A 21,328-nucleotide genomic window follows, 5' to 3' on the forward strand; every position below is an offset into this window, starting at 1 on the left:
TCCCTCACAGGGGTATAATTCCTGTCAGTCAGTGACTAGCTCCTCCCTCACAGGGGTATAATTCCTGTCAGTCAGTCACTAGCTCCTCCCTCACAGGGGTATAATTCCTGTCAGTCAGTGACTAGCTCCTCCCTCACAGGGGTATAATTCCTGTCAGTCAGTCACTAGCTCCTCCCTCACAGGGGTATAATTCCTGTCAGTCAGTGACTAGCTCCTCCCTCACAGGGGTATAATTCCTGTCAGTCAGTCACTAGCTCCTCCCTCACAGGGGTATAATTCCTGTCAGTCAGTGACTAGCTCCTCCCTCACAGGGGTATAATTTCTGTCAGTCAGTGACTAGCTCCTCCCTCTCCGGTGGCCAATCAGTCAGTCGGTGACTGGCTCCTCCCATACGGAGGGAAGAGTAATCCTGCCAGTCAGTGTATGGTTTTCCCTCCCAAGTGTGTAGCAGCGTCAGCAATTGGCTTCCCTCTCTCTGAAACCTACGACGTTTATAGCACAAGCTATTGCCCAATACAAATATGGCCGCGCTGGCGATGACGTTTTTCCAGCAGGCCTATAAAACGATTAAGTCGTTACAACCACGCCCTTTTTCTCTCTCACCTATTGCGGGTCAACATGACATCCCGCCCCCCCAGCTTGTCAGGTTCTACCCAATGGCGGTAGGGGAGCTTCTCCGGAAGTGGCGGTGTCAGGTGGGTAGGAAGGCGGAAGTGAGAGTGAGCTGCCTGCGGATAACCCGGGATGGAGCGGTGACCGGTGCCCATGGAAGGGGCGGGGCCTGGAGACACCGGGAACGGAGACGGGGAGCCGGTGGTGGTTTGCACCATGGAGAACAAGCCCATAGTCACGTGTAAGGTTTAGCGCCTGTCAGTGCGCTCTGCGCTGCGTGTTGTGACCCAACTGCCCCCTGAGACCCTTCTACCGGCCCCTGGGCTCAACCTTCCCACCTGTGGGGCCTGAGCAGCTACTTGTTCCCCTGGGGTCGCTCACTCAGTGTTCCTGTAACCCCTGTGTATCCAGTGCCTGGTGACTCCTCCCACATACACCGCCCCCATCATGGCCCCTCCCACATACCTCTCCTGCTCCACTTGTGTCTATGTACCCCTGGGGTATATACTGACTCCTCCCACATACCCCTCCTGCCTCCACTTGTCTCTATGTACCCCTGGGGTATATACTGACTCCTCCCACATACCCCTCCTGCTCCACTTGTGTCTATGTACCCCTGGGGTATATACTGACCCCTCCCACATACCCCTCCTGCTCCACTTGTGTCTATGTACCCCTGGGGTATATACTGACCCCTCCCACATACCCCTCCTGCTCCACTTGTGTCTATGTACCCCTGGGGTATATACTGACCCCTCCCACATACCTCTCCTGCTCCACTTGTGTCTATGTACCCCTGGGGTATATACTGACCCCTCCCACATACCCCTCCTGCTCCACTTGTGTCTATGTACCCCTGGGGTATATACTGACTCCTCCCACATACCCCTCCTGCCTACACTTGTGTCTATGTACCCCTGGGGTATATACTGACCCCTCCCACATACCCCTCCTGCTCCACTTGTGTCTATGTACCCCTGGGGTATATACTGACCCCTCCCACATACCCCTCCTGCTCCACTTGTGTCTATGTACCCCTGGGGTATATACTGACCCCTCCCACATACCCCTCCTGCTCCACTTGTCTCTATGTACCCCTGGGGTATATACTGACCCCTCCCACATACCCCTCCTGCTCCACTTGTCTCTATGTACCCCTGGGGTATATACTGACCCCTCCCACATACCCCTCCTGCTCCACTTGTCTCTATGTACCCCTGGGGTATATACTGACCCCTCCCACATACCTCTCCTGCTCCACTTGTGTCTATGTACCCCTGGGGTATATACTGACCCCTCCCACATACCTCTCCTGCTCCACTTGTCTCTATGTACCCCTGGGGTATATACTGACCCCTCCCATATACCTCTCCTGCCTCCACTTGTTTATACCCCAACCCCTCCCACTTACCCCTTCTGCTTCACTTGTTTATACCTCGACCCCTTCCACTTACCCTGCCTCAATGAGTGTATTTTCCCTCCCCACTCTCACATACCCCATCCTGCTATATATATATACATATACACCCCAAACCTTCCCACATTTATACCTGTGTATATACCTCTACTCCTGCTCCAGTGAAAATACACCCCTACTTCTCCTATATACAGACTTGCACACATTATACTTTTCCAAATGCAAAGAGAGTCCCCAGAGAATTGGTTAAAGGGGAAGTTGAACCAGAGAAGGATGTAAATCCCCACCCAGTGAATGAGAACTATCATTATAAGCCAGTGGGGTGGGTGTCCCTGAGTACAGGGGGGGGGGATTCCATATTAATATTTTTCTGCCCAGGGATTCCCTGCAATGCCCACTGCTTATTGTTATGGGCAGAGTGTCTGTTCTCCTCTAGGTTGCCTCGAGACACCCCTATAGATCCGTTATATTGCAACCCTATTGATTACCTTCCTCCCCTTCTTCCATTGCTCATTTCACTCTGCTGGAAGGAAATCACTATTTTCACTTTGCCTTTATTATTGGCGTTGCCCCACGGGGATGTATCCACAATATGGTGAGAGAGTTCCCCTTAAAAAGATGGAGTCGGTGGCGTTAGCATACAGTTTGCACTTAGTCTTCATTTTTTATTTATTGTGGTTTGGAAACAATGACACGTTATTGTTCTGCATCTCTCAGGCTTGGAATTTCAAGTTTCTATCTTGTCACTAGGGCTTTGTTACCCTAGCAACCAAGTAGTTTGAAAGAGTAGAGGGCCTGAAAAGATGTGATGAACTTTACCAGTGAATACATTTCAGAAAGGGATGGACGCCATTGAGAAAATAATTATGGGCCCCTGTTCGTCCAGGGACTGTGCCCCTCTGTCTTTGGGTTGAACCGGCAGCTACATGGAAATTATCTGGGGGAACCCGATTGGTCTTTTTTTTTTTCTGGGAGGAGGGCTTTGACTTGCTCCGGATTCTGTAATACATTTATAGGAGAGGATTAGTTCCACCGCTGCATCTGCTGGGGGGGCTGTAAATGATATTTGATTTGATCATCAGAAAGCATGGCAGCCCCTGCGCAACCCATGACATATGTGCAAAAGGGACTTGTCCTTGTATGTGAATGAGCAGTTCAAGGGTAAGTTAACACTACTAGTTGTGTGGGCAGGTTCTCACCGCAGAGCTCAGGGTCTAATAATGGTTCCATTATTCCTGCTCAGGAACAGTGAGTGAGTGCGGAGTATGAGGAATGGCGGTATATATGAGTGTGAGTGTATATATTAGTATTTCTGTGTGTACTCATTACCCATATACAATGTTGTTTTACAGGGGCAGGAGACCAGAATGTATTCTATGCAGTTTTCCCCATCCTGACGCAGCAGCTGCCCCGGGAGCCAATGGAATGGAGAAGGTGAGACACTTACTCCTGGTGCCCCCCATTACCCCCCATTATTTTTTGCCCCTCTTTTTCTGATGTTCTGTACCTTTACTATCAGTACTGCAGCAGTGTTTAATGCTATGTACCCATCTACCCCCCCTAATTTATTTGCCCACTAGTAGCCCATCACTAGAACTCCCCGCTTCAGTAGCTTCATGTTTCTAACTAAATAAAATGTGATTAGAAATGTTCATCAGTCCCAGGCCCCCCTACAGAGCCCCAGCCTCCGCTTGATGCCCCCCGTGAGTCACTAAGGGGGGACCCTCTACTTATCTCTCCTTTTCTCTCTTTGTTCAGGGCTTATGGTCGTGCCCCAAAGATGATTCACTTGGAGTCTCACTTTGTACAATTTAAGGAAGAACTTCTCCCGAAAGAGGGCAACAAGGCCTTGCTCACCTTCCCCTTCCTCCACATCTACTGGACAGACTGCTGTGTGAGTACCACCGGCTCTTGGCTGGGGGGGGGCACCTCCGTGGTGGCACATGAGTACTTGTCAGCAGTAACGGTGGGGTTAATGGTATTGGGTCGGTATAACTTCTGTTCCTTCGTGGGATGCATGGTACATAGGCGCTGCCATGCTGCTGCTTAGTGGCCTAATGAGGGTCCTTTTGTGTGTAAGTAGGTGGTACTTGTGTGTGTGAAAGGCTGGCAGCCCTCTGTGGCACTGTTAATCCACAAGCTGGGTACAGCCTTAAACATCATACACAGGCAACTGCTTTGTTTCCCAGTGTGCCTGTGGGAGCCTGCCGTAGCCGTGGGCATCATGCCTGTGGGAGCCTGCCGTAGCCGTGGGTGGGCATCGTGCCTGTGGGAGCCTGCCGTAGCTGTGGGTGGGCATCGTGCCTGTGGGAGCCTGCCGTAGCTGTGGGTGGGCATCGTGCCTGTGGGAGCCTGCCGTAGCTGTGGGTGGGCATCATGCCTGTGGGAGCCTGCCGTAGCTGTGGGTGGGCATCGTGCCTGTGGGAGCCTGCCGTAGCCGTGGGTGGGCATCGTGCCTGTGGGAGCCTGCCGTAGCCGTGGGTGGGCATCGTGCCTGTGGGAGCCTGCCGTAGCTGTGGGTGGGCATGGTGCCTGTGGGAGCCTGCCGTAGCTGTGGGTGGGCATGGTGCCTGTGGGAGCCTGCCGTAGCTGTGGGTGGGCATCATGCCTGTGGGAGCCTGCCGTAGCTGTGGGTGGGCATCGTGCCTGTGGGAGCCTGCCGTAGCCGTGGGTGGGCATCGTGCCTGTGGGAGCCTGCCGTAGCCGTGGGTGGGCATCGTGCCTGTGGGAGCCTGCCGTAGCTGTGGGTGGGCATGGTGCCTGTGGGAGCCTGCCGTAGCTGTGGGTGGGCATGGTGCCTGTGGGAGCCTGCCGTAGCTGTGGGTGGGCATGGTGCCTGTGGGAGCCTGCCGTAGCTGTGGGTGGGCATCGTGCCTGTGGGAGCCTGTCGTAGCTGTGGGTGGGCATCGTGCCTGTGGGAGCCTGCCGTAGCTGTGGGTGGGCATGGTGCCTGTGGGAGCCTGCTGTAGCTGTGGGTGGGCATTGTGCCTGTGGGAGCCTGCCGTAGCTGTAAGTGGGCATCGTGCCTGTGGGAGCCTGCCGTAGCTGTGGGTGGGCATCGTGCCTGTGGGAGCCTGCCGTAGCTGTGGGTGGGCATCGTGCCTGTGGGAGCCTGCCGTAGCTGTGGGCATCCTGCCTGTGGGTGGGCGCCGTGCCTGTGGGAGCCCGCTGTACAGTAACTGTTGATGTGTTCCATACCCGTGACATGCTGTAAGGGGTATCCATGTTGGCATCCAGTTACATATATTAGTATGAGTTGGGCACATACCAGTGGGTGTCTTCCATATGTCTGTACCCACATGGGACAAAGCTGAATGGTTTGTTACCACCCCTGGGGTACAGAACTGTACAGTATTATGGAAACCACAAGGGCAGTTGTGCCTTCTAGAACCTTCCCATCAGGTTAGTTGCTCTTTACCTGTCCCATAAGGTCATGTTTTCAGGGAGGGAGGGTGAAATGAATCTCAGATACAGACCTGATCAGGATTGTAGTATTTGGGTAGGGGAAACTTCTGACTTTGTGTATCAGAAGCTCATTGGTTGCTTTCCTTGTCAGGTAAGTAAAGGAACACTAATGATTGGCTCTTTCTTATGTAATAAAGTGCTTTTGTGGTTATGTAATAAACGGCACTAAGTTTGCCCAGGAGCAGTAACCCATAGCAACCAGTCAGCAGGAGCTAAGATTTAGTGGTCACCTGTTTGAAAGCAAACATCCTGTTGCTATGGGTTACTGCTCCTGGGCAAACTTAGTGCCATTTATTACATATGGTAGGAATGAGCCTTTAGTGTGACAGAGATATTCTGAGACAATTTGCAGCTGGTTTTATTTAATTTTTTGGGGGGTGATTTAGTGATTTAGCTTTTTTATTTTTTCGCAGCTCTCCAGTTTGGAATTTCAGCAGCGACATGGTAGCTAGGGTCTTGTTTACCTTAGCAACCAGGCAGTGGGTTGAAAGAGATGCTGGAATATGATTAGTGGGGGAACTGAATATAAATATAAGGAATAAAAAGTAACAATAGCAATAAAATTGTAAGCTCACAAAGCAAAAGTTTTCTCACTGCTGGGGTCGGTGACCCCCATTTGAAAGCTGGAAAGAGGCAGGAAAGGAAGGCAAACAATTCCAAAACTATAAAAAAAAAATAACCAATTGCAAAGTTGTTAGGAATTGGCAATTCTATAATATACTAAAAGTTAACTTAAAGGTGAACCCCCCCCCTTGAATTAGTCTAAGCAGAGTTTTGATTGGTAATGATTGTTATATAGTGTAGAGATATATATAGTATGTTATTACAAATATGCAGGTCCTAATGAATATAATCAACGTGATGAACAAGTTATTAATCTGTGTAATAAGGAAAACTGTTATACGGTCCCATCCAATCTCATCCAGCCGTCCCTGGAGCCTCAGTGTGCGCCGTATGGATAGAGTGGAACTTCTGGGGTCTGTTTAATTGAGGGTTAATGTCTGTAGGGGGCAGTGCCCAGTGGGGATTATGGGACCAATTGTTCGCTTTTGAGCAGGGATTGTGCTCCCCGTCCTTTACCATTTCTGTCTACAATCTCATCCCCTCTGTCTGGTTAGATAATTTGATTTTCTCCTGCCATAAAGCAGGGCAGGACTGCTGCTTACAATGGGGGGATCAGGTAGGATCTGTGCCACTGTGACAGAATGCTCTGTTATACAGATAGCTAGAATCTCAGCCATAAAGCAGGGCAGGACTGCTGCTTACAATGGGGGGATCAGATAGGATCTGTGCCACTGTGACAGAATGCTCTGTTATACAGATAGCTAGAATCTCAGCCATAAAGCAGGGCAGGACTGCTGCTTACAATGGGGGGGGGATCAGATAGGATCTGTGCCACTGTGACAGAATGCTCTGTTATACAGATAGCTAGAATCTCAGCCATAAAGCAGGGCAGGACTGCTGCTTACAATGGGGGGGGATCAGATAGGATCTGTGCCACTGTGACAGAATGCTCTGTTATACAGATAGCTAGAATCTCAGCCATAAAGCAGGGCAGGACTGCTGCTTACAATGGGGGGATCAGATAGGATCTGTGCCACTGTGACAGAATGCTCTGTTATACAGATAGCTAGAATCTCAGCCATAAAGCAGGGCAGGACTGCTGCTTACAATGGGGGGATCAGATAGGATCTGTGCCACTGTGACAGAATGCTCTGTTATACAGATAGCTAGAATCTCAGCCATAAAGCAGGGCAGGACTGCTGCTTACAATGGGGGGATCAGATAGGATCTGTGCCACTGTGACAGAATGCTCTGTTATACAGATAGCTAGAATCTCAGCCATAAAGCAGGGCAGGACTGCTGCTTACAATGGGGGGATCAGATAGGATCTGTGCCACTGTGACAGAATGCTCTGTTATACAGATAGCTAGAATCTCAGCCATAAAGCAGGGCAGGACTGCTGCTTACAATGGGGGGATCAGATAGGATCTGTGCCACTGTGACAGAATGCTCTGTTATACAGATAGCTAGAATCTCAGCCATAAAGCAGGGCAGGACTGCTGCTTACAATGGGGGGATCAGATAGGATCTGTGCCACTGTGACAGAATGCTCTGTTATACAGATAGCTAGAATCTCAGCCATAAAGCAGGGCAGGACTGCTGCTTACAATGGGGGGGATCAGATAGGATCTGTGCCACTGTGACAGAATGCTCTGTTATACAGATAGCTAGAATCTCAGCCATAAAGCAGGGCAGGACTGCTGCTTAGTAGTGACCAGCCAGTAGTGGGAGGAACCTAGGGGGAGCAGCAGGCCGGCAGTGGGAGGAATGTAGGTGGGGGCAGTGTAAGGGGTTAGTGTAGAATTCCCACTGATGAGGGTGGGGGTTACTGTGGCTTCAGTAGATGAGGATTCCCAGTGCTGTTGGGGAAGGAGTCTCTGCCGTTCCTTGGGGAAGCCGCTCTGTTTATGCAGAACTGACCCCCAGCTCTGGGGTTTCCTGCCCTCGATTGACTCTCTGCCCCGTCTCGGCCCCCTGTGCCTCCTTATTCCCAAGCTTCCCCTGTGTGTGTCTCACTGACGTCTGAGGCTCTGCACTTCCTGGGCCCGCGGCACGTCATGGCTTGGCACATTGGACTCGGGGGCAGGCACTCGGGGGGAGGCGAGGCACAGGGGGGGGGCCCGGGGGGAGGTACGGCACATTGGGTTTGGGGGGAGGCAGAACACACAGGGGCTTTTGCAGGTACTGTGGCTTCTGTTTGTCTCTGTTACTCTCTCTCTATTTAGTTTGTGTGTCCAAATGAATCTGTCTCTGTCCCTACATTTTTATCTCCCTCTGAACTGTCACTTCTCCTGGCTCCTCTCCCACTGTCTCTCACTCTCTATAACTGTCTCTTGGCCATGCTGTCTCTGTATCTGTCACTTTATTAGTAATGCCTGTAACGCAGTGTGTGTACCAGAGCTGCTAGGGATTATGGGAGGTGTATGGTGGTGCTGATTGGGATGGTTTGGTTTCTTGGGCCATCTCTTAGGAACTTGGGCCATCTCTTTGGAACTTGGGCTGTCAGGAACTTGGGCCGTCTCTCGGGAACTTGGGCCGTCTCTCGGGAACTTGGGCCGTCTCTCGGGAACTTGGGCCGTCTCTCGGGAACTTGGGCCGTCTCTCGGGAACTTGGGCCGTCTCTCGGGAACTTGGGCCGTCTCTCGGGAACTTGGGCCGTCTCTCGGGAACTTGGGCCGTCTCTCGGGAACTTGGGCTGTCTCACAGCAGTATGGGGGGGTACATTCATGTTTGGTTTGATCCAACCAATAAGCTGATATTGCTGGCTGGTTTAATGGCTGTTGGTTATTGTGCCCCGGGGGCTGGAGGCAGATGTGGGGGGCACGTACCTGTACAATTAACCCCCAGGGAGTCTCAGGAATAATTAGCCACACGGAGAGTCACACAGTGGTTTCCCGGGGCAATGTGGGGGCATTGTGCCAGTTTGCCCACCCTGTGTGTGTCTTATTATATTCACATTAATGTGCCCGGCTGAGCCACCCATGTGTTGGGCAAGATCTGGCCGTCAAGAATTTGGACAGACATCAGTTGGTTTTCCCACAAGGGCCAATAAGCTGCTGCCTTGGCCTGGGGGGGGGGGGCTAGGGGCTTATCTTTGCCACTGTTTGGCAGGCAGAATGGGATGTTGTACCAGCAATGAAGCAAATACTGGTGGTGTATAGTCTATATGCTGTATGGTATTCCCCATGATATCCTGAGCGACTCAGCATGGGGGCACCGCCGGGGAGCAGGCCGAGGGGAAGAGATTCCTTGCTGCGCTTGTCACACAGGCCGGCACCGCTGAGTCATTCCCCTGAGTGGCAGCCATTACAGGCGGCACCGATCAATAACGGATCCTGAAAGCAAAGATCATGTTATTTGCCTTTATTGCTGAACGCGGCTGCTCCCGGGCCCGGGGAATGCGGGGCTTGAAACGGTGAGTTTGGCCACTCACATCCCTGTCGTCTGCCCAGGACACGGAAGTCTATAAAGCCGCCACGAAAGATGACATCACCAAATGGCAGAACGCCCTGCGCGCTCACAGCACCACCGATTGGCTGATTGTGGTGGTGGAAAGCGAAGCAAAGAAAAAGAATAAAACCAACATTCTTCCCCGGACATCCATTGCCGACAAGATCCGCAGCGACTTCTGTAACAAGCAGAGCGATAGGTGAGTGACGGGGGCACGGGGGGGGGGGTATTTAGGGTGCTGGGGGCAGGTAAGCAGCACATCTCTCTAACACACACAGGTGCATGGTGCTGGTGGACCCGTTGAAGGACACGTCTCGCTCCCAGGAGTCCTGGTCTCTGTTTTTAGCCAAACTGCGCACTCTGCTCCTCACGTCCTTCACCCGAAACCTGGGCCACTTTGAAGATGAGATGAGGACTCTGAGAGAGAAGAGAACCGAGCCGGGCTGGAGCTTCTGCGACTACTTCATGGTCCAGGTAACGGGCACAGTGCCTGCTTGGTTCTCTGTACTTCCTGCTCCTGGGCTGCTCTCTTTCCCATGGTCAGACAGGAACCTCCCCCTGGGTAAGTGAATCCAATCTCCCCCCAGTACTTACCCAGGTACAGAGCTCTGATTCTCTGTACTTCCTGCTCCTGGGCTGCTCTCTTTCCCATGGTCAGGCAGGAACCTCCCCCTGGGTAAGTGAATCCAATCTCCCCCCAGTACTTACCCAGGTACAGAGCTCTGATTCTCTGTACTTCCTGCTCCTGGGCTGCTCTCTTTCCCATGGTCAGTAGCAGGGTGGGGCTATGGTTCCCTGTGGAGCTGGAGTCCCACTGCTCTTGCCCCTTTCTCCCCCCAGGAGGAGCTGGCGTTTGTGTTTGAGATGCTGCAGCAGTTTGAGGATGCTTTGGTTCAGTACGATGAGCTGGACGCCCTCTTTTCCCAGTATGTACTTAACTTCGGTGCTGGAGGTAAGTCCCATTGCGTGGGGGAAGGCCCCAGTTCCTGTATGAGAGGGATTGATGCCCAGGGTGGGGCGGTACTGATATGGGGGATGATGCTATAAGGCGCAGGGTAGGTGCAACTTACTGTGCCCTTACTGTTCCAGACGGGGCCAATTGGCTGAGCTCATTTTGCCAGCCAGTGAGGAGTTGGGACGGCCTGGCCCTGCGCAAACCCATCGACATGGAGAAGCGAGACCTGATCCAGAGGCGCCAGGCCAACCTCCTGGAACTGCGCAGTTACCTCTTCTCCCGCCAGTGCACCCTGCTGCTCTTCCTGCAGCGCCCGTGGGAAGTGGCCAATCGAGCGCTGGAGTTACTGCACAACTGTGTTCAGGAGCTGAAACTGCTGGAAGTAAGTGAGGGATGTGCTTATGGCGTACTTACCTATTCTCATGGTTATAAGAGAGTGGGGGTGTGAGGGATGGGTTTAAAGGACAGGGGGTACATCAGAAGTGGGGGTACAGTAAGGGGTGGGACATCTCATACCTCACTCTGAATCCCTTCAATCAGTTGCAGCAGGCAGCATATATATGGGACTAGCGATATCAGTCGGGGCAGGCAGCATATATATATGGGACTAGAGATAGCAGTCGGGGCAGGCAGCATATATATATATGGGACTAGAGATAGCAGTCGGGGTAGGCAGCATATATATATGGGACTAGAGATATCAGTCGGGGCAGGCAGCATATATATGGGACTAGCGATATCAGTCGGGGCAGGCAGCATATATATATGGGACTAGAGATAGCAGTCTGGGCAGGCAGCATATATATATATGGGACTAGAGATAGCAGTCGGGGTAGGCAGCATATATATATGGGACTAGAGATAGCAGCCGGGGCAGGCAGCATATATATATATATATATATATATATATATATATAATATATGGAACTAGAGATATCAGTCGGGGCAGATACAGGGGTAGAAGCGGCTGTGAGTCTTTTCTTTCCTCCTTCCCCGTAGGTGTCCGTTCCTCCCGGGGCGCTGGACTGCTGGGTGTTCCTGAGCTGCCTGGAGGTGCTGCAGAGAATTGAGGGGTGCTGTGAGCGTGCTCAGATAGAGGCCAACGTGTGCCACACCGTGGGCTTGTGGAGTTACGCCACCGAGAAGGTGCGATGTGTGCGAGACTCACTGACCAACCCTATTGGCATCTGCCCCCTCCTGTCATTGGTGCAAACAAGCACAGTTGTGTATACGGATTGGCCACTGGCACCCACTCACTTCCTGCTCCTGTAGCCCTAATGTCTCCCTATAACATATCCCCCATCCTATTGCCCCTCCTGCTGCCAGTCCTTCTGGTCCCAGTGTGCCCTCCTGCTGCCAGTCCTTCTGGTCCCAGTGTGCCCTCCTGCTGCCAGTCCTTCTGGTCCCAGTGTGCCCTCCTGCTGCCAGTCCTTCTGGTCCCAGTGTGCCCTCCTGCTGCCAGTCCTTCGGACCCCAGTGTGCCCTCCTGCTGCCAGTCCTTCGGACCCCAGTGTGCCCTCCTGCTGCCAGTCCTTCGGGTCCCAGTGTGCCCTCCTGCTGCCAGTCCTTCGGGTCCCAGTGTGCCCTCCTGCTGCCAGTCCTTCGGGTCCCAGTGTGCCCTCCTACTGCCAGTCCTTCGGGTCCCAGTGTGCCCTCCTGCTGCCAGATCTCCAGACATTTCTGCTCTGGGTTTGATATCTCAGTGTTTGTGTCACAGCTCCAGTCCCTCGGGTCGCTGTGTGGGTTGGTATGTGAGAAGGGCCCCTGCTCTGAAGATCTTCAACGGACGGTGGACTTGTTGGCCGGACTTGGAGCAGAGAGGGCGGAGACAGGTAAGGGGCGGGGCTCTACTGAAGCCCCCCCTATAGCCCACTTGTACCAGACTGAAGCCCCCCTATAGCTCACTTGTACCAGACTGAAGCCCCCCTATAGCCCACTTGTACCAGACTGAAGCCCCCCTATAGCCCACTTGTATCAGACTGAAGCCCCCTGTGTGGTTCTGATTTGTTCCCTTGCCTTTCCAGCCAACACGGCCCATAGCCCCTATAAGAAGCTGCAGGAGGCGCTGTCCTCTGAGGAAGCCTTTGAGAAGCACTATCTGGTGAGTGGGGACCCCTGAGACCCCGAGCCCATGGTTCTGCCCACTCTGACACTGTTCTCTGCCCCCCCAGGAGCTGTGCCACGCAACCATAGAGATGTACAACAGCATCGGGAGAAGTCGCTCTGCCAAGCTGGTTGGCAAGGACCTGGCCGACTTCTACATGTAATTGGCTCCCCTCTTGTTCTGCCTGTATATCTGCCAATCGTATCTCTTGCCCCTCCCACATGCCCATATCCCATGCCCACCTTGTCCTGCCTGTATATCTGCCAATCGTATCACTTGCCCCTCCCACATGCCCATATCCCATGCCCACCTTGTCCTGCCTGTATATCTGCCAATCATATCACTTGCCCCTCCCACATGCCCGTATCCCATGCCCACCTTGTCCTTGGCTAACTTGTTTCCTCCATCGTTGTCATGACCTGTGGGTAAACAGGTTTTTGGGTAGAATTTTGAGGAGAGAGCTAAAAAGAAGCAGAGTGAGTTGGGTAGAACACTGGTTGCCATGGGAATCAGACATGGCAACAGCGTGGGCAAGTAGCTCATTCTCCATGTTTGATACCATAGCTCTGTGCTTCCATGACTGGCACCGATATTTGCCCCAAGGTTTTTCCCAGCATCCCTTGCTTAGTGCCTCTGTTTGTCTGTGCAGGAAGAAGAGCTGCCCGCAGAAAGCTGAGCCGTTCCTACAGAGCGCCCTGAGCATGTACCAGTCTGAGGGCTGGGAACTGCCCCTCACCCACACTCGCAAGCAGCTGGCCGAGTGTCAGAGGCAACTTGGGCAAACTGAGCCGTATCCTTCCTGTGTCATTTCCCGCAGGGACTTATGGGAATTTGATAGGGGCCTTATATTGTAAGCTCACTGGGGCAGGGGCTGATGGGAATGGGATAGGGACCTTAGATTGTAAGCTCACTGGGGCAGGGGCTGATGGGAATGGGATAGGGACCTTAGATTGTAAGCTCACTGGGGCAGGGGCTGATGGGAATGTCATAGGGACCTTAGATTGTAAGCTCACTGGGGCAGGGAATGATGGGAATGGGATAGGGACCTTAGATTGTAAGCTCACTGGGGCAGGGGCTGATGGGAATGGGATAGGGACCTTAGATTGTAAGCTCACTGGGGCAGGGGCTGATGGGAATGTGATAGGGACCTTAGATTGTAAGCTCACTGGGGCAGGGACTGATGGGAATGGGATAGGGACCTTAGATTGTAAGCTCACTGGGGCAGGGACTGATGGGAATGGGATAGGGACCTTAGATTGTAAGCTCACTGGGGCAGGGACTGATGGGAGTTGGATAGGGACCTTAGATTGTAAGCTCACTGGGGCAGGGACTGATGGGAATGGGATAGGGACCTTAGATTGTAAGCTCACTGGGGCAGGGACTGATGGGAATGTGATAGGGACCTTAGAGTGTAAGCTCACTGGGGCAGGGGCTGATGGGAATGGGATAGGGACCTTAGATTGTAAGCTCACTGGGGCAGGGACTGATGGGAATGGGATAGGGACATTAGAGTGTAAGCTCACTGGGGCAGGGACTGATGGGAATGGGATAGGGACCTTAGATTGTAAGCTCACTGGGGCAGGGACTGATGGGAATGGGATAGGGACCTTAGATTGTAAGCTCACTGGGGCAGGGACTGATGGGAATGGGATAGGGACATTAGAGTGTAAGCTCACTGGGGCAGGGACTGATGGGAATGGGATAGGGACCTTAGATTGTAAGCTCACTGGGGCAGGGGCTGGTAGCGCTGCTATGTCAGGGCTGTATTCCCAGAGGAGGATAATAATAAAAGGGGACTCCGAGACACAGAGGCAGGGGGGTCACAGAGTGATACAGACAGAAGGGAGTTCTAAGATGAGAGATAGGACCCTCCCAGTGCATTGTGGGTATGTAGAACAAATGAAGCTCCGCCCCCTCCCACTGTCCGCGACAGACTGCCCCCCAGTATTTGCGCCTCTTTATCTGTTGATTCCTCAGCCCCCCCCCCAGATACCTCAGGACTTGCAGTCTGCTGGCGGCTGATGTGAATCTCTCTCAGGAAGAGCGACAGCTTTTCTGCCAAGAAATTCTCAAGTTCGCAGCGAAGAACAGCGGCAGCACAGGTAAGGGCCACTCCTGGTCCCTCTCACTCCACCCCCCGGGGCCCCCAGCATGTGGCACCTAGCTCCTCCCCCTGCCGCCATAACGTGCCCTCCTGCCTTTCCCCCCACAGAGTCGCTGGTCTGCCTCCCCCTGGGCTCGTTCGCACAGCTCACCTCTCTCAGCTTCGAGCCCCCCAATGCGGTGGTGCACGTGGGGGGGTCCCTGACCATGGAACTGACCCTGCTCAGCCTGATGCCGGAGCCGCTGCAGCTCGACCACATCTCCGGCCACTTCCACTACAACCTGGACAGGAACAGCTACCGGAAGACGGCCGAGTGGCTAACCAGGCACAAACCGGCCAGCGGAACCATCTTCTTCCAGGCGGAGGGGCCTCTAGGGGCCAGAGGGACGTCGCCGACTCCAGAACTCTCCGAGATGCATGAGAAGAGCCCATCAGAGGGCGGGCTAGTAAGCGCGGGGGTCATCTGTCGGAATGTGCACGTGCTGCTCCGCCCCCCAGACTCCCAGTCATCATCATCGCTGGACAGACAGACCAGCGTCACTGTGAAGGAGGGGGCCAACACCCTGAAGTGCCACAATGTCACCCTGCAACCTGGCCTCAACCACCTGACCTTTCATACCCAGGTACCAGCTGTTTGCTCCTCCCACTATAGGGCAATGCATGACTTCTAAGGAAACAAAGAATAGGGAGCTCCCTCCCACTGTTGGGTGATATTGGGGCAACCAAGGGAGCTATAGGACATGCAGTCTGCCTCTCCCATTGATGGGTGACTTATTTGGGTGCCAGGGCACCTGGGGTGGCAGTAGGTGCTGTATAATGATTGTGTCCCTGTTTAGGCACAAGAGTCGGGCACCTACACCCTGCGCCAGTTGGTGGCATCTATCGGAGAGGTGCAACTGAAGCTGCCCCATATTTACCCCATTGTGCAGTACGATGTATATACCCAGGACCCTCAGTTGAAGGTGGAGCCCCAGAGCGGTGAGTGGCACATACAGGTCTGTAAGTACATGTCCTATAGCTCTGCCTACAGCAGCATGATGTGGCTCCTCCCTCTCATTCCCAGAATGCCTCCTGGCCGGGATCCCACAGAGCGTCAAGTTCACAGTCACCACCGGGCATTACACTATAAAGACTGGCGACACCCTGCAGCTGAGCAACACCGAGAGTATGCCCATCCTACTGGGCGCGGGCACCACTGCCGCCATCTACAGGAACAGCCAGGGTGAGTGCCCTTCTGTGTTATGGCCTTTAGTATTCTAGAACAAGTGCCCCCCCTTAGCTAATTGGAATGGGTGGGGTCTTTGTGTCTGGGGCACCCTAAAAGCAGCTCCCTCTTTTTAATTTGTGGGGGTCGCCGGGCATGGGTTCATGTAATTGGCCATTAGTAGAGGTAATGCCGTAGGGCCCCCTGTAGAGGCGCGGTTAGGCCGTAGCACCCCCTGTAGAGGCGCGGTTAGGCCGTAGGACCCCCTGTAGAGGCGCGGTCAGGCCGTGGGGCCTCCCCTGTAGAGGCCGGGTCAGGCCGTGGGGCCTCCCCTGTAGAGGCCGGGTCAGGCCGTGGGGCCTCCCCTGTAGAGGCCGGGTCAGGCCGTGGGGCCTCCCCTGTAGAGGCCGGGTCAGGCCGTGGGGCCTCCCCTGTAGAGGCCGGGTCAGGCCGTGGGGCCTCCCCTGTAGAGGCCGGGTCAGGCCGTGGGGCCTCCCCTGTAGAGGCCGGGTCAGGCCGTGGGGCCTCCCCTGTAGAGGCCGGGTCAGGCCGTGGGGCCTCCCCTGTAGAGGCCGGGTCAGGCCGTGGGGCCTCCCCTGTAGAGGCCGGGTCAGGCCGTGGGGCCTCCCCTGTAGAGGCCGGGTTATAGCGAGGGCCACACTCACAAGGGACTCTTTCCCCAGGGGAAGCGAGTGAGAGGTCGCTCAGCATTCAGCGGTCGGAGAAGGTAACGAGTATCTGCCTGCCCCCCACGCCCCCCTATCACATCCTGGAGTTCGAGCTGGACGTGGTGTGTCTGCTGCCAGAAGCCGGGCACCTGCTGAATGGAGAGTTGCCCCGCAGGGGGCGGGACCAGCCGGACGCACTCAGCAGCAACACTACAGAACAGCGGGTGGGTGAGGCTCCCAGTTACCCCGGGGCAGAGGGGCAGGATTGGGGGGGATTCATGTTGCCCATGTTTGTCTGCAGGTTACGGTCGACTGCCCCTGGTCCATCTACTCCACCATCATCAGTCTGTCCTTCCAGCTGCCCCTGAGGGCTCAGCACACCCTGCTCTCCTCTGGCACCCGGTGAGTAGAACCCCCCCCCCCCCCCACCCATGGGTGCTGCCCCTCTCTGTGCGCAGAACCCACTGTGAATGTGGCCCCAAGAGTGTGGCCCTAATGTCACATTTCCCTCGGCTCAAGTCTATGGGGCAAATGAGAGGTGCAATATCCTTACTATGTGTGTGTTTGTGCCCCCGGCTCTCACCCCCAGGAAATACATTCAGGTTTGTGTGGAGAACACGTGTGAGTTCCAGTTCCAGCTGTCGGAGAGCAGTCTCAGCTCCACCCGCGACTTGAAGTTCCGCCCCCTGCACCGAGCGGGTTCCCAGGTAACGCGCCCCTCTGTGGCTCATACACCCAGATCCTTGCAGTAAATGTATATAATATGGGGGTGATTCGTTGGGGGCACAGATCCCCCCAAGGGACCCCCTGTACATGATTGTTTGTCTCTCCCACTTCCAGGATCTCCAGAGCCAGCAGTGCCTGTTCTTCATCTGGGAAGTCACGTGGTGCCCGGATCTGCCCCCATCTCTCCCCTGTCACTTCTCTGTCAGCTTCTACCCCGTGCCCTCACCCAACCCCTGCGGCCACCTACAGCCCTTCACCTACCTCTTCCACTTGGAGCACTTTTATGTGAGTTACAGCCACGTGCAGTTACCCCTTCTGTATTGCCCTGGTGTGCTTTAAATGGGCCTTGTTGCCCCGTGTGTGCATTACATGGGCCTGTGTTGCCCCAGGTAGGTGCTGTATATACCATATGTAGCTGTTTATATATTAACCCTCCGTTCCCCACAGACCCTGTACACGGTGCGCGCGGAGATCTCGCCGCCCCCAGACGCTCAGTTCTGTAAGACGGGCGCTCTCTGCTCGCTGGAAGTCTGTATCACGCGCCTGTGCGACTCTCTCGAGAACGACAAGGAGGAGACGCTCACCGACTGTAACGGATACAGCAGCGCTCAGCTCTTCTATCAGGGTGAGGGGTCCCTCTGCCCTGCCGGGGCAACTAGACTGCCCCTGGCTTGGCCACTAGTGGGAAAACTGACACCTCAGTGGGGCACTTACAGCTCACTTACCCCAAGCTCTCTGATCTCCCTCTCTCAGAGCTTGTGTGTGCTGTCTCTTCCTCTCACTCTCATCCTTTCTCTAATCCTCTCTCTCTAACCTCCTCTCTCTCATTCTCACTCTAACCCCCCCTCTCTCTAACCCTCTCGTTCTCTAATTCGCTCTCTAACCCCATCTCTCTCATTCTCTTTTACCCCCCTTTCCCCCTCTCTATAACCCTCTAATTCTCTCTCTAACCCTCTCTTTCTCTAATTCTCTAACCCTCTTTCTCTAATTCTCTCTCTAACCCTCTTTCTCTAATTCTCTAACCCTCTTTCTCTAATTCTCTCTCTAACCCCCCCCCCTCTCTCTCTCTGCTGGTGGGGGTGCTTGTTGGGTGACACAGACACTTACCTTTCGTTGGTCCCTTTGCAGTTGCAGACGGGGGCAGTAACTGGGCAGTTTGTGGGCGCAGCTCGGGGGTAGTGATGATGCCAGTGAAGGAGGGCGCGTGCCACACGTTACATATGGAGGTGATGCCCCTGTTTGCGGGTTTCCTGCCCTACCCCGACGTGCGGCTCTTCCGCTACCTGCCTCACCACTCGCACTCCCAGCAACTGGATGCAGGTGAGTCTCCCCCCCCCCCCCGTATATCTGTATATATGTATATATGCCCCCCTGACCGAGCAGGATTCTGGGTATACAAACACATCTGTGTTCTGTTTGGACTCGGCACAGATCCGCCCATTCCCCTTGCAGAGTTTGCTTTCTAACCCTGTGATTTGCCCCCAGCTTTGAGTGACAGGTGGATTGTCCTATCTGCCCCAAGCTAACAGCTCAAATGCCCCAACCCCTAATAATACAGGCAGCACTGAGGAGCCTTTCCACCTGAGCTCAGATCTAATTACTGCCCTGACCTAGGGGCATTAGTACACCGATTCCCCACCCCTTAGGGGCATTATTAATACACCGATTCCCCACCCCTTAGGGGCATGAGTACACTGACCCCCCAGCGCACTTACCTCTCGCTTTGTGCCACAGACAGCTGGATAGAGAACGACTCGGTGTCGGTGGAGGATCCGTGTGAGTTGGGCAGCGGCCGGGCACAGAGCAGAGGCCTTATCTCTCCGGGGGCCACGGGCGCCAGTGTGGAACACAAGGGACTCCCAATGCCACGGCTGCAGCCCTTTCACCCGGGGCAGATCAGTAACGGCAGTTTAGGCCGGCAGATCCTCGTTGTACCCAGCACAGACGACCATGTGCTGGAAGTGAACGTCACATGACCCTGCGCCCCTCGGGGCGGAGCCAAACCTGTATTATGTATGTATAGTTGGGGGCGGGGCTTGGACACAGAGGGCGAGGGGACGGGTGATGACACATGGTCCCGACGGAGATCATAGACTCTGCTCTGCATGTGCTCCTGATTGGGCAGGTGATGAGTGGGAGGCGGGGTCAATCTGTAGCTCGTTAAGGAGCATATTATCCATGGACTCATACATAGCAGACTTACAGGCGGGATTCCCAATGGAAAAAACTGGAATTATGTGCCGGGTGGGGGAGGGAGGTGGTGCCGGGAGCATCTTGCTTCTTTCTGCCCCTACCCCCTTCTGCCATCTTCTTATTGGCTCTGTGACTGGACTAACTGGCCTGTATTTCCTTGCCTCCATCTGCCAATGGCCTCCCTTCCACTCTCTCTCTGCCCCCACTGGTGTTTCCCCCCTCCCACAGCTGCCCTGTGAAATTGCCCTGTGGCACCTTAGTGCTGTAGCACCTCATGGTGCCCGTATGAAGGGCCACAGTGTTAGATAAGTGCCCTGGGCAACATTTGGTGCTCCCTCCATTGCTGTTCCGGCTGAGGTGCCAGGGGCAATACTGGGAGTTGCACGGAGGCAGCAGGAGCACCACATGGTGCCACTCGGGTTTTGGGCGGTCCCACTGCGACCCAAAGTATTTCAGTATTGGATGTTTACAGAGACTTATATACAGGGACAAGGAGCTTCTCTGCTTATAGTGCCAGGGTGGGGGGCACTTCTGCCAGCGTTACAATTCCGGGGAAGGGGGTGGTGAATGGGGAGGTTCTGCAGTGGGAAAGCAATGGAAGCTCCGCAGATGCTCCTCCTGGGGGTGAGAAATAGGTACAAAGCTCAATAAAAAAAGCTCTGCAGACCTGGGTTTCAATGGGCAGAGGCTCTGCAGACCCGGGAGACCAGTGGGAAGAAGCTCTGCAGACCCGGGAGACCAGTGGGAAGAAGCTCTGCAGACCCGGGAGACCAGTGGGAAGAAGCTCTGCAGACCCGGGAGACCAGTGGGAAGAAGCTCTGCAGACCCGGGAGACCAGTGGGAAGAAGCTCTGCAGACCCGGGAGACCAATGGGCAGAAGCTCTGCAGACCCGGGAGACCAGTTGGAAGAAGCTCTGCAGACCCGGGAGACCAGTGGGCAGAAGCTCTGCAGACCCGGGAGACCAGTGGGCAGAAGCTCTGCAGACCCGGGAGACCAATGGGCAGAAGCTCTGCAGACCCGGGAGACCAATGGGCAGAAGCTCTGCAGACCCGGGAGACCAATGGGCAGAAGCTCTGCAGACCCGGGAGACCAATGGGCAGAAGCTCCGCCCCAGGCAACAAACTTCTTTTTATCTCAGATAATCCTGGAGTCTCTGGCGTTACGTTTACAGAAGGGATAGTGAGAACTGGGGGTGATTGTGGGTGTAATGCCCCATCCCTTGGCCCCAGGGGCACCCTACTCTGCTCTCTGTGCCTGGGGTAAATACAACAAAGACTCACGTTGGCCCCTGTTTTGTGGGGTGGTTTTTGCACCAATATATTATACACGCGTGTGAGTTTGGGGTTACAGAGTTACCCCCCCACATCTCTCAGCCCCAGGGGACTGTCCCACTCTCTCTGGTCTTGTGAGCGCTGCCCCCCAGTGGCCCCCTAGCTAGTAACACTACAGCGCTGCCCATTGTGATATCTGCCTGCTGCTATGGGGAGGCCCCGCCCCTGATTTAACCCCTCTGTCCCTTACCCCCCCCAGCCCCCTTCTCTGTAATATACCCTGTGGGAGAAATGTTAAATTAAGGTGCCGCTTCTATTCAGAGTTACAAGAAATACACATTTTAACAGAGACTCTGTGTCCGTCTGTCTTTGACTCCGCCCACAGGATGACTGAACTCCCGCCCCTTAAAGGGGAACTCCTCCCTAATTTTATAATGGAAGAAAATGTACAATCCAGTGGCCAATGATCGGATGATGCTAAGGGGCCCACGGAGGACTAAATCCATGCACCAATGAGCTCCTCACCCGATTGGGTTATTAAACCTGCCTGATAGATACCTGGTTCTGAAGGGCCAACGTTGGTAGGTTTTATTG

The 21,328-nt window shown here is 54.4% G+C and overlaps 1 protein-coding gene across 1 annotated transcript; it reads left to right on the top strand.

Moving 5' to 3' along the window:
- Positions 1-603: 603 nt before the first annotated feature.
- Positions 604-21,085, top strand: trappc10 (trafficking protein particle complex 10). The gene is made up of 23 exons (XM_002940976.5): positions 604-853; positions 3,382-3,463; positions 3,788-3,923; positions 9,511-9,707; positions 9,787-9,982; positions 10,349-10,460; positions 10,598-10,845; positions 11,463-11,609; positions 12,181-12,295; positions 12,488-12,564; positions 12,635-12,726; positions 13,217-13,357; positions 14,557-14,669; positions 14,780-15,294; positions 15,508-15,649; positions 15,735-15,893; positions 16,559-16,767; positions 16,845-16,945; positions 17,133-17,250; positions 17,384-17,554; positions 17,717-17,894; positions 18,398-18,589; positions 19,004-21,085. The coding sequence occupies exons 1-23, from the start codon at positions 766-768 to the stop codon at positions 19,243-19,245; spliced, it is 3,771 nt and encodes a 1,256-aa protein (XP_002941022.2). The 5' UTR covers positions 604-765; the 3' UTR covers positions 19,246-21,085.
- Positions 21,086-21,328: the final 243 nt, after the last annotated feature.

This window comes from Xenopus tropicalis, chromosome 2 (genome assembly GCF_000004195.4).
Source record: "Xenopus tropicalis strain Nigerian chromosome 2, UCB_Xtro_10.0, whole genome shotgun sequence".
In the NCBI taxonomy this organism is placed as follows: domain Eukaryota; kingdom Metazoa; phylum Chordata; class Amphibia; order Anura; family Pipidae; genus Xenopus; species Xenopus tropicalis.